This window comes from Pyrus communis, chromosome 9, assembly GCF_041283825.1.
Source record: "Pyrus communis isolate YQ-2024b chromosome 9, ASM4128382v1, whole genome shotgun sequence".
Lineage (NCBI taxonomy): Eukaryota > Viridiplantae > Streptophyta > Magnoliopsida > Rosales > Rosaceae > Pyrus > Pyrus communis.
Genome location: NC_142573.1, coordinates 4,524,659 through 4,538,131, shown reverse-complemented (window position 1 = coordinate 4,538,131; position 13,473 = coordinate 4,524,659). Strand labels below are relative to the sequence as shown.

The 13,473-nt window shown below is 36.1% G+C and overlaps 1 protein-coding gene and 1 pseudogene across 2 annotated transcripts; both read right to left on the bottom strand.

Annotated features, from left to right (window-relative positions):
* Positions 1–300: 300 nt before the first annotated feature.
* LOC148694068 (zinc finger CCCH domain-containing protein 37-like) lies at positions 301–2,603 on the bottom strand. 2 transcript variants are annotated; one of them, XR_015966318.1, is made up of 3 exons: positions 1,847–2,603; positions 1,560–1,695; positions 301–697 (listed from the first exon to the last, which is right to left on the bottom strand). XR_015966318.1 is itself a non-coding variant. In XM_088699644.1 (3 exons), exons 1-3 carry the CDS (start codon positions 2,075–2,077, stop codon positions 599–601), a joined length of 396 nt encoding a protein of 131 aa, XP_088555770.1. In that variant the 5' UTR covers positions 2,078–2,571; the 3' UTR covers positions 301–598. The 2 variants fall into 2 exon arrangements, 1 of the variants encoding a protein (XP_088555770.1); XM_088699644.1 differs by having other exon boundaries at positions 1,560–1,625; positions 1,847–2,571.
* Positions 2,604–4,292: 1,689 nt separating this feature from the next.
* LOC137741042 (AP2/ERF and B3 domain-containing transcription repressor TEM1 pseudogene) lies at positions 4,293–5,961 on the bottom strand (annotated as a pseudogene).
* Between the last annotated feature and the right edge of the window lie 7,512 nt (positions 5,962–13,473).

Sequence of the window (13,473 nt, the reverse complement as noted above, 5' to 3'; positions counted from 1 at the left end):
TAATTAGGCATATCCCTTAAAATTGCCCATCTTTTCTTCCATACCCCAAAAGTTCGTAGCACGGATAGAAAAACCCTTGTATCATGTGCAGTCAAACCTTGTTAATTCTTGGTGTGTTCTCATTTGTTTAAAAAAATGTTCCAAGTTCATCCAACAGTTTTCCCTTGAGAGAAAGTTAAACATAATTGGGGTTTGTTTTTGGAGGTCAAAAGTTAAAACATAATCACTTTTGTTAGGTAAGGATTATCCAACAAGGAAATCGAAGATAATTGGGACGTGACCATAACCACAAAAGCAGAGTTGAGAGGATACTCACTGAATTCAACGTTTATTTTCCAGTAAAATTACATCAAACACGAAACATTTACATTTCCGGCTTCCATTAAGTTCTCACATCTGAAAAGCCGGTGGCAGCTAGGGGAGAAGGTTTGATACATTTCCAAGACTCAATAACAAAGCGATTTCATGTCCTTGGCGACAAGAATCCACTGCTCTAGTTGGCATTTCGTGCAAAACGCATTACTCAGGCCATTGCGGAATTGTAGCATCAGTTCCACTTCTACTTCCAGATGATCGTACCCTATTTGCAGTTTCCGAGTCACAGAAAGGAATCTGATAATGACGGATGGTCAAATCTACAGGTTGGCCCAGAACTGCAAACGCCAAAGTGGCTGTAGTCTGTGCAAATCTTCTGACCCTGGATTGGAAACAAATTTAGGATGAAAGTTTGTGCAATTGATGGCATGCAATAACGAAGCACAATAACTGATCAAACCGAGTATTTCATATAGGAGAGGCAAGAGAGGAACTGTGAGTTAAGAATCCTTCTATGTTGAAAGAGACATCCATAACTTTCATTACAAATTATCTTTCGCAAGGTCAAATGAGTCTCAGTAATATACATTTTCGTGGTACATTGCTAATTATCCAAGGTACACTAAAACTTGCAAAAAGATTTCAATTCCAATATTATTCCATTACTAAATATAAAAAAATGTTTGAATAACAAGTAGTGGTTAGTTATTAATGCTGTCAAGGGTGAAAAAATATGCACATTGGCAAACGGTCAACTCATTGGCCCAAAAGAGAATAACTTAGAACTTAAAAACCAACCTACTTGTATCACAAGCTTAACTGTTATATTAAGATTGTGAATCTGTTACTAGGCCACCATGTACGTTGCACAGATTTGAATACACGGGTACAAAGGGAAAGAAATGTCATTGACATTTAAAAACATAATTGTAATCCTGTATAAAAAGGAAAATGTAATTGTAATGTAACAGCATACAACTGTCGAAACACATCGACTATGAGTTGATCACGTTCAAGACCCTCATCATTCTATAGTTAGCTACAAGATGAACAAGGTTTAAGCTTGTATATTCACTAGTGCATTCTAACCTACTAGCTTTCAGATAACCATATCGAGAAACCCCATCGTCAAAACACAACATAGTACTTGAAATCAAATATGCGAAGTAAAACAAAACTTAATGATGTAAAACATGAAAACCAACCAGTTGCAGTAAAAACCAGAACTTCGGATAGATAATAACCTTGCTTTCGGTCTGGTCTTGCTTCTCTTCCAACTCTTCCCTCAGCTTTGCCTTGTCCTTAGACACCTTCAAATCAATATGATAAAGTTCAAAACACGAAGAAACACAAAGTGAGCACCAACGACACAATTATTTCCTGCAATCATACGAGGCCAGATGCATTAATGTCTCAAATACTAAATGCAGGCCCAAAGTCCCGATTTGTTTCGGATACATTTCACCACAAAGATGCACGTGAAAGAATAACATCATCTTTAACAAACAAATGCGGAACAAGGGAGATATACCTGCTTGTTTTTCGTTATCCGAGGGTGATTATACTTGCAATTCGATCCGAACTTACAATTGCCAGTCCTCAGATAGTACCAACAGTCTCCATGCCTCAATGGGTACTGATCCCTTCTGCTACTCTCCTCAACAACCTCCTCCTCCACCTCACCACCATTCTCATTCCCTCCTCTGCTGCCGCTGCCGCTGCTGCTTTCGCTCTTTTCGCTCTCTCTCTCTCTCCTTCTCATTTTCCTTTTCTTTTTCAGTCTCTCTCTCCTTCTCTTCTTCTTTTTCCTCCTTTTCCTTCAAACTCAATTTCCGAATCCCATCAACAATGGAAGGATCGAAGCTCCGATCCTCATCGAGGAAGGCGGGGTCGAATTGCTGAATCTCATCGAGCACGGCGGGGCCGAGTGTCCCAATCCAATCAAGGATTTCAACAACGGACGGCTCAGGAGACGGAACAGACGGGGGATTTTGAGGAACGTCTACGCTTTCAGAAAATTCCGCAGGGAAAGCAGGGTCCAAGTTCCGAATCTCATCAACGATGGAAGGATCAAAGTTGCGAATCTCAACGGAGGGGTCGAATTGCTGAATCTCATGGAGGAGGGCAGGGTCGCGATTCCTAATCCTATTGAGCACGGCGGGGTCGAGTGTCCGAATCCAATCAAGGATTTCACGCTCGAGATCGGACTGTTCACCCGTGTGTGGGTGAAAATAAGCTGCTTTTGGAAGCTGCAAATTGCAGCTTCTTGTCATCTCCTGATTTTGGGCTTTTTTTCACCCTCAACTTTGAAAAAAAGCTGTTTTTCAAAGTTTACCAAACACCAAAAATTTTCATAGCTTTTTTTCATAGTAGCTTTTTTTTTAATCACCTCAATCCCAAACAGGCCCTAAGAAACATATCTCATCATTTATATAGTGACACGTGATGTACCATCTCGTGTGCCGATCACACTGAAAAATCTTTCGTGTGGTTGGCATTGACGTCTAGAAATTAGGGACAGAAAGAGATGTGGTGGAGGGAGGTGGATTGTCTACTCTCCCATTTCCATACTCTACCCATGCCCTCATGTGATGTGTAGTTACGGTTAAGCCACGTCAACATTTTATATTCCTATTACTTTTTGTTTTATTATTTTTGTAAAAAATTAATATAAAATATTGACGTGACTTAACCGTGACCACGCAAACAAGAGAGTATAAAAAATGGGGGGCAGACAATCCATCTCTGTGGTGGAGGGCAAGAGAAGGAGATGGAGAGGAAGAGAGCAGATCAATGTCCGACAGGCACTGACTGGGTTGAAGTTTGGGAAGAGAACTGTGACGCTAGGATTTTAAGATTTGGGTATATTTATCCAATTAAATAATATAAACATAATTCTCAATTCAAAATAATAATAATCAATGAAAATTGTTATTGATACTTTAAAAATATTGTTTTTTACTTCAAAAATTTTATAATTAGAAAAAAAAATACATTTGTGAAAAGTGTATAATAAAATTATTTTTGAAATGCTAATAAAAGTTTCTTAATTAATTCATCTTTTTTATTTGGTAAGAAATCTCGCTTTTAGTATATGAGTCGACGTCAAATTCTATGTGCTGAACAAAGCCTCGTAGAAAACCACTGCACTATCTCGCGTGATAGCGCGCTAGAATAGGACATTGGTTTGATCTCGAAACTTCATTTTATCTGTGTCGAGTTAATAGGACACCTACACAAATTCGTCACATATTATAGGCATATCTGACGAATTTATAGGTCTCATATATTATTTCGTCGCATATTCCCTTTTTCTTGTAGTTAGTCATCTGTATGATCTTTAGTCATATGTAGTGAGTCATCTTGTAGTTAGTCATTTGTATCATTTTATTGTTATCATAACTATTGATTTATTAGATACATATGAATATTTAAATGTCTTCAAAATCTAATGAATTTATAGGTAGATGATATTTCAATAAGCTAAAAAAAAACGATTGGTTCAAATTATAATATGTATAATAAAATGATATCAAGTCTATATTGAAAAAGGAAATCCTCCTTACAATATTGTCTTACGTTAAAGCTGAAGTTTTTGAATAAAATGATATATTTACATTAAGAATTGGTAATTTGAGTTAAGTCATACAATTAGCTAGCCATATAATAATTTGGTATATATCGAATTCGTCATTCACAAATGAATAATATACTCACAAGTGAGAAAATAATATCACTATATTGTAGTAGGTAGCTTGTCAAGGCTAAAGTTTGAATCCTTGTTTTTCATTTCCGTTCAAGTTATTTTTAGTAATTTTTTTTTTTTAAAGAAGAAAAGAATGCAAGTAGTTGGAGATGAGAAGAAAATTACAATACTTGTATTTAGGCATACATGTATAGATAACATATTTTGTCACACACCTTTTAATACAGATAAACTATATTATTCACTTACATTAAAGAGTTCGTTAGTAAGTATAGTTTTGTGTGTAAACATAACGTACCTTAAATTTACAAAATGATGACCAAGTCATTTGGTTACAGAACGAAGGGATTAGGATCTTCTTCTTCTTTGATTAAACACGAAAATCAGGAAAAATACCCAATCGTTATATATGCCACGAGCCTTTTGAAATATAATTATTCTAATTGCATGCATGCAAAGGAAGGCTCTCTCTTGTTCAAGCAAAAAAAAAGAAAAAAAGAAAAAAAAAAAAAAAAACGTCTTTCAAACTTATTGAACATGCTCCAAGCCTCCAACACCTGCTATTCTCTGCAATGCACATGTTTCCGTGATATGTTGACGCCGAACAACCTCACCACTCCATCATCTTGAACCGTCGCTGGAGGGTCACCGACAGTACCATGCATCTCCCCGATCCCCGAAATGTCGAGGTTTCTAGATCTACAGTCAATGAACAGCTTCTTATCCTCCCCTACCGATCTCTCAAACCTCACAACATCACCAACTTTCAGCTTCTTCTCCTTCACAAACCGAATCCACCCTTTGCTCAACACATAACTCTGACTGCTACTCCAATAACAATACCCAAACCTCCACACTTTACCCACCTCATCCTCAAATTTCAATAACACTCCTTTACCAAACCCTACACTCTGATGAACCTGAAAATGCTTCTCGGCATGTCGTTTTGGTATAACCATGCGGTTCAATCTACCTACGTCGCTTGGTGTTGCCACTTTCTCGAAAAGCAACTCCCTCTCGCGACTACACGTGTCCATTAAATCATGGTAACACTTCATACGCCTTCCGCCATCATCAAGGCCTAGGGCACAAGCCGCACAACCATTGTATAACTTATGCTTGTACATCTCGAGCTCGTTGGCATAAGAATGTTTTCGAAGCATGTCAACTATTTCAGCCTTGGAATGGGACTCCAAGAAAAGGGCCTCGGTGACATCACATTCGTAGGGTTTCATTTGGTTTCGACTGCTCTGTGTGATAGCATCAAGACCCCGGATCTTTAGCGAGGCAATGTCGTAGGTTTTAGCAGCTTCTTCTTCATTATCGAAGGTTCCCAACCACACACGATTACTCTTCTCGTATATCTGAGCTCCCCATCTGCCATTTGACTGCGGCACTACTCCTTTGTACCTAGAAGAAGGCAACTTGTTTGAACTTGCACCGTTTGCTTGATCCACTGTTGAGTAGTCCCTTGTGCTCGCACTCCAGCAACTAATCAAATCCATTGTGATTGGAAGGAAGAAAAGGACGAGAATTAAACTCTATTTCTAGGGTATTTTGATTTGTAGGAAGAGAAGAGTGAGAATCAAACTCTATTTCTATGGTAATGATTTTGAGGAAGAGGCTGACAAGAATTGATTGCTTGGGCTTCTAGACTCAACAGACACTCGTCAGTAATGTTTAGGTAATATTTCTTTCTTCATGATTAGTTTCTCGCAGACCGACCTACTAGGATGAGATTAAACTCTGTTTTTACGGTATTTGGATTCACAAGAAGAGGAGGATAAGAATCAAACTCTTTTTCAGGCTGTTTTTGAATCGTAAGAAGGAGACGATAATTGAATTGTATTAATTCTAGGGCATTTCCTATTCATAAGAAGAGGTGGATGAAGATAAGTAGGCCCAATCGGTTTTCTTCATAGAAGTATGCGGTAAGAGTGTGTTCAGTTCATATATATAGTTGAAGGTTGGTGTATTAAAAGTAGAACCCACCTGTTATATATATACCTTATCTGATACGATCTCATGGTCTCTTGTATGTTAAATGTGCTAGGAGAGGGGATTTTACCCCAATGGGATGTGAAGAGTGGTCGAATTTGAGAGGCTGTACCTGGACGTGCTTCATTTAGAAGAATTACTATTTAACGTACCAATTTGGGTTATCAATTTCTTTTTATCAAGGTTCTGAAAAATAGTAGGCGCTAGTCGGGTAATAGATTAGGCAGATTTAAGTAAACTTATTATATATTGTATAAATAATGGGATGTCTATACTTAAAAAATATACTTAAAAATATATAATTATATTGGGATACATAAATTGAAAAATGGAATGTCATATAAATTAGAAAGTATTAGAACATACTGAAAACATAGGAAACCAAAATATAATGATTGTTTATCTAAGTATTCAACAACTCTCTTATAATTTATTTAAAAAAATAAATGCAAAATGAAAGTTATTTATTTTCTGTCTAAGTGAGAGTCGCTACCTAAGTGGGTGATTAGGTGGGTCTAAAGGGGCTAGGCGGGGCGCCTAAGTATGTCTAAGTGTCGTTTCTTAATTTTCAAACACCTCGCGATTAATTGGGGCAGTAGTCAGCCGCCTAGCGTCTAGGTGGGGCCTAGCCGGCGCTGGGTGAAGGGTTTTAGAACAGTTCTTTTGATTGAAGTGTAGATCTTTTGTGGATGGATCTTCCATGTGATGTAGTAACAAAAGTCTCCAAATTTGGGTAAAATGTAGAGTAAAAGTGAGATTTTCAAACGAAAAAGCCAAATGGCGAGCATTTAAGATTTATTTTGACAAGGTAACCTTTTTTTTTTTTTTTTTTTAATAAACGATATTATCTACACTAAGAGGGTGGGGCAGTAGGCTAAGCCTTACAATGTGCTAGCAATAATATTAATGTGGTTCAAAATCGTCTTTGGCAAGAATCGAACTTAAGACCTATTACTTACAAGTAAAGAGAAATACAACTAAACCACTATATCGTAGTACTAAGTAGCTGGCAAGATAACTTAATTGGTTAAGAGTTTTTCTGTTTAAACACCAACTCTTATCTAAGTTCATCATATTTCTATCTACACCGCATTAAAAATTTAAATTAATTGTTTCTAAGAAAACCCCACTATTCTCCTAAACTACCGTTCATCACCAATACACACCACACAAATTCGCCATTAAAGATTTAAAAAATGAATATGAATGTTGAATTGTTGCACCTCTCCAGATATGTCGTGTGTCCACTTACTCCCTTGCCATATTTAGCATAGCTATAGCTATCATGTAATAATATCTTGGCAAAGATTCTCTCAAACGTTTATCCTTTCCTTTTACATCGACTATCTTATCACAAGCATCCTGTCAAACACCAAAACTCCCAAGCCGCCCATACTCAAAGTATGCATCAATAGGTTGTACGTTGGATAATCTCAACAACTAATTCAAATAAAATATAGGAATAACCGTCATCACTTGCTTTAATTAATGTAGGACACGGCAATTCTTGCCGACCACCTCAATCAACCTCAAAGTCTATGAAGCTCAATTATTTTAGAGTAATGCTAAGGAGATTAAATTTATAGACATATTTTACAAATTAAATAATTTGTCACCAATAATAAATGAGCATATTTATTAACATTTAATTAATAATTCAATCATGATCAACTTTAATATCATTTAGTTTATAAAATAGGATTGTTCATTCTTTTAATCTCCAAGAGAAGGATCCATGCATGTACGACGCGAATAGAATAATGCATGTGCTTAAAGGCTTTTTAAAAAAAATGCATGTACTCAAGGGCATGTTCTGAAAAGGTGATTCCCTCCAAATCTTAGTACAGGTTAATAGAATTTACAATTTAGAAGGAAACTTATACTGTACAACAGAAAAAAAGTTTGGATTGTATTCTTAATTTTATTTTTATGTCAAGTTTAAAATAAACCCTAACGAATTAAAGAAACGTGGGATATTGGGAAAGCCCCCTAGCCCTAATGATGAACACACAGTAAAAGTCTAGGTTTCTTGGTAAATCATAGAAGTGTCCTTGCCACTCACAAAGTTATCATGCGCTGGGCTTGTCTTCTTTCGGCCACAAAATTGTGTTGATGAAGTTCAAATATTTTTTGCCTAGGCTGTAATCATATTTATCTTTCGACACATATCTTTTTAATCTCATGTTATTCCTACTTAAAATCTAACGATATTATTTTAAAGTTATCTGTTAGGATAAATGTTGAAAGAAAGTGATCACAGGCTGAGTAAAGAGCATTTAGGCACTAACAAGTCTGAACTTGTGTTGATGTAGCTACTCACATCTTCCTCTATAAAATATTGACTACTTCTCCACGAGCAACATCTTTCTAAATGCAGATCTCATTATACAAAAACAACTTATTATAATTTGTGTTCTCACTATTTAGATCAGAACCAGGACCAATTTTGACAATAAAATATCAAGGTAGAGTCACAAAGTTTGAAATTCTTGGACGCCAATGAGAGATCCTGGAAACTTGCACATAAGCAGTTCTCAATTTGCATCTAGAGTTGCAGTCTTGTTCATCTAACACGGTCGTGTAAAGAAATGAGGGTCACTCACTGTTAATTTTAATATAATAGTAGGAAGTTATTATTTTTTTGGATCACATGATCTAAGAGAATGGGACTCCCTCTTTGGGCCATAAATAAAAATAAGGCCTGTTATGGGGCCTATTCATTTTTATTTAGCAAAAACAACACGATTCCTACCTACTAACTTCGAAACCCAAAATTAGGGCTAAGACGACCATCTCATGTCACTCCAATATGTCTAAAGCCTTGAACAAGTCCTTTGGTAAAGCGCGTCAGCCACACAGACAACTAGAATCCAAAAAAAATCCCAAGCCCTAAGTGTCTACGCACGTGACATCCAACCCGCTGAGGTCAATAGTGCGATAGTGCTAACTGCCTCAAGACATAGCTGAAAGACACCTACCAAGAATTACAATCACTGGCAGCACCAAATGACCGATCTACCCTTATTCCAGCTCAACAATATGATCGAGATTGCTCCTTCTTCATTGCTTATAAATAGAACCAGAGGCCTTTAAGTTGAGGACCTTCATCAAATTAATATCTACTATTAAACAAAACATTGAGTGATTCTTCAATCAACCCAATTGTTTTTCAGCACACACTAATCAGCAAAACTATTATAGCTTTTCAACTGCAATTTCAAAGCCCTCCTTCGAAGCAAACACTGTCTACGATCCTTGAGTTTAAAACTTTTACTACTTTGCCACCTTGTGGTATGATACGGTTGATGTGCAATTCCAATAACCCTGATTTCCTCTATGAGGCTCATGTTTCGTACTAAGTCCAATTTGACACTAGTGATCTCGGTGGACTTTTCTAGCATTATCTACCCATCATGGCTTGAATCTTGCTAGAGTTTTACTACTTTCTTTACATTACTAGTCAATTCACATTTCAAGTTATGTAGCTAGGCCTAGATTTTACATTTGTAACATTTGTAATCTCGACTTCATCATCAAATGATTACTGTTTCTTGTTTTAGTTTCCATTTTGATTTCATTTACTTTTTAGACAAGCATACGCAAAGTATCACTTGCTCTAATTAATGTAGGACACGGCAATTCTTGCCCACCACCTCAATCAACCTCAAGGTCTATGAAGCTCAATTCTTTTAGAGTAATGCTAAGGAGACTAAATTTGTAGATTTATTTTGCAAACTAAATGATGTTTTATCAATAATAAATGAGCACATTTATCAACGTTTAAGTAATAATTCAATCATGATCAACTTTCATGTCATTTAGTTTATAAAATATAGTCTATAAATTTAATCTCCTTAACATTACTCATACTTTTAATCTCCAATAGAAGGATCCCATGCATGTATGACGCGAATAGAATAATGCATGTTCTTAAAGGCTTTTGAAAAAAAAAATGCATGTACCTTAAAGGCATGTTTTGCTGAAAAGGTGATTCCCTCCAAATCTTAGTACAGGTTAATAGAATTTACAATTTAAAAGGAAACTTATACTATACAACATAAAAAAGTTTGGATTTATGTCACATTTAAAATAAACCCTAACGAATTAAAGAAGCGTGGAATATTGCGAAAGCCCCCTAGCCCTAATGATGAACACACAGTAAAAGTCTAGATTTCTTGGTAAATCATTGAAGTGTCCTTGCCCCTCACAAAGTTATCATGTGCTGGGCTTGTCTTCTTTTGGCTACATAATTGTGTTGATGGAGTTCAAATATTTTTTGCCCAGCTTGTGATCACATTTGTTTTTCGACACACATCTTTTTTATTTCACATTATTTTTATTTAAAATCTAACAATGTTACTTTAGAGTTATCTGTTATGACAAGTGTTGAAAGAACGTGGTCACATGCTGGGTAAATAGGATTTAGGTACAACAAGTCTTAACTTGTGTTGATGTAGCTACTCACATCATCCTCTGTAAAATATTGACTACTTCTCCACGAGCAATATCTTTCTAAATGCAGATCTCATTATACAAAAACAACTTATTATAAATTGTGTTCACATGTTCAACTGATTTGTGTGTCAATAATAATGGCTTGCTCGTGTAAGCAGTCATTTCTTTTTAGTCAAGAATCAGGACCAATTTTCACTATTTATATCAGAACCAGGACCAATTTTGACAATAAAATATCAAGGTAGAGTCATAAAGTTTGAAATGCTTGGACGCCAATGAGAGATCCTAGAAACTTGCACATGAGCAGTTCTCAATTTACATCTAGAGTTGCCGTCTTGGTCATCTAACCCCGGTCGTGTAAAGAAATGAGGGTCACTCACTGTTCAGTTTTAATATAATAGTAGGAAGTTATTATTTTCTTGGATCACAGGTTCTAAGAAAATGGGACTCCCTCTTTAGGTCATAAATAAAAATAAGGCCTGTTATGAGGCCTATCCATTTTTATTTAGCAAAAACCGCACGATTCCAACTCACCAACTTTGAAACTCAAAATTAGGGCTCAAACAACCATCTCATGTCACTCCAATATGTCTGAAGCCTTGGACAAGTTCTTCAGTGAAGCGCGTCAACCACGCAGACAACTGAAATCCAAAAAAATTTCGCACCCAAAGTGCCTAGCACACGCCATCCAACACGCTGAGGTCAATACTGCAATAGTGCTAACTACCTCAAGGCACAGCTGAAGGATGCCTACCAAAAACTACAGTCATTGGTAGCACCAAATGACCGATCTACCCTTATTCCAGCTCATCAATATGATCGAGATTGCTCATTCTTCACTACTTATAAATAGAACCAGAGGCCTTTAAGTGGAGGACCTTCATCAAATTAATCGCTACTATTAAAAAAAACATTGAGTGATTCTTCAATCAACCCAATTGTTTTTCAGCACACACTAATTGCTTTTTAGCAAAACTATTATAGCTTTTCAACTGCAATTTCAAAGCCTTCATTCGAAGAAAACACTACCTACGATCCTTGAGTTTAAAACTTTTACTGCTCTGACACCCCGTGGTATGATATGGTTGATGTGTATTTCCAACATCCTTGATTTCCTCTATGAGGCTCATGTTTCATACTAAGTCCAATCTGACACTAGTGATCTTGGTGGACTTTTCTAGCATTATCTACCCATCATGGCTTGAATCTTGCTAGAGTTTACTACTTTCTTTACATTACCAGTCAATTCACATTTCAAGTTATGTAGCTCGGCCTAGATTTTACTTTTGTAACATTTGTAATCTCAACTTCATCATCAAATGATTACTGTTTCTTGTTCTAGTTTCCGTTTCGATTTCATTTACTTTTTAGGCAAGCATATGCAAATTTACACTAAATTTTAAGTCCTCGTTTACTCGAGGCACAAAAAAGAACGTAGCCAAACCAGCGTACCACTAGGCGCACAATCGTTTGGTTAAGAAGTTAGATTAGCGCGTAACTTTTACACTTAAACACAAACACTGTTTGTTAGCAGCCTCCAACAATGACATGCCTATTCTCGCATTCTCTCGAGCCATCTCGTGGCACTAGTACTGAAAACAACACTCCAACAAATACGTGTTGAATATCGTGCCCAAACTCTATCAAGAGTTTTGGCACCAACACTCCCTTTAGTTGATCATTCCGTTGTAGAAATCAGGACACGTCTTAGTGTTGCCTGCGGGTTAGGGTTCCATTATTGAAAGTTGCATTGCGCTTCCGGCTTCTCCTTCCAAATTTTTCAGTAGGTCGTTCCCACCATTGTTAAGAAACCGTCCCTCTTAGAAGTACTCACTTGGGGTTTTTATTCTGAGGAAGTGGAAGACAAGAGTTCTCAATTTTGCCTTCTCTGATATTGATAGAATCGACCAATGTGTTTTTTTCTTCATGAAATATGAGAAGAGCGTGTGGTTTTTTATATATAATATATGTAAGTTAGGATTTGAAGACACGTTTTTTACACAAGTTTTGATACACGCTTTTTTGGCCCATTCTGTAATGTATTTCAACAACCCAACTGCCTATCATTCATTTCTTACCTCAAAGATCATGTCTATTAAAAATCATCTAAATCCGAAACCATATGACCTTTGGATCAAATTTAGTGTTTTTTCATAGAACCGTATTCGTCTATTTTCTTCATTACAAATGAATGTCTTGGTGGTTTGGATTTGTCTAAGTTTTTGCAAAAATAATTTATGAATGATGTACTAAAATATAGACATTTCGAACCATGAAATACATTATGAAATAGGTACAATAAATAGGTGTCAAAATATGTATAAAAAACGTGCATTTCCAGGTTCTAAAGATAGATATGCATATCATATATTGTCGAGTGACAGTGGATATTGTCAATGGATATATATATATTCATATCATATACGTATGCAAAATCAATAGATGGATATGACAAGAGAACACTTTTTCTTAATTTTTTTTACCACAAGGTATATCTTTCGACTGCCCTATTACTACATGGAGTTATAATCTAATTAAGTTTATATCTAATATATACATTGAGAGTGGATATAGCAATACCTCTTCTGAAGTGATAAATACTTTAACCAATTGAGTTCTAATTCCTAATTGTTTATAGACCATTTGTATATGGGAGTTTTAACAAAACATTCCTGATACTGTTCACTTTTAACGAAAAACCACATTTTTACCTTTCCTGGTACTATTCACTTACACATTTATTTGTCCTTATTCATTAAAACTAAAGTTTTTGAGAACTTTTCGTTAATTTTCTTTTTATATTGGTTGGGGTTCATGCATTCATGAACCTTGTTTTGGATATTGGACTTCTATCCAAACAGTCGTTCTTATATCTCCGATCTCTCATGTGAAAGATGTACCAAGTTTTATCTAAGAATCCAACCCCAAAGGTTGAACTATCAAAGTCTAAAGGATCACAAAATTGACCACCCTTGTCTTGTGTGATGTTTGCTACATAC

Coding starts and splice junctions, on each gene's coding strand:
- LOC148694068 (XM_088699644.1), bottom strand. CDS start 2,077: ATGAGAAGGAGAGAGAGAGAGAGCGAAAAGAGCGAAAGCAGCAGCGGC. Junction 1,626..1,846: donor GGATAACGAAAAACAAGCAG/GTATATCTCCCT, acceptor ATTGATTTGAAG/GTGTCTAAGGACAAGGCAAA. Junction 698..1,559: donor AAGACCAGACCGAAAGCAAG/GTTATTATCTAT, acceptor TTTCCAATCCAG/GGTCAGAAGATTTGCACAGA.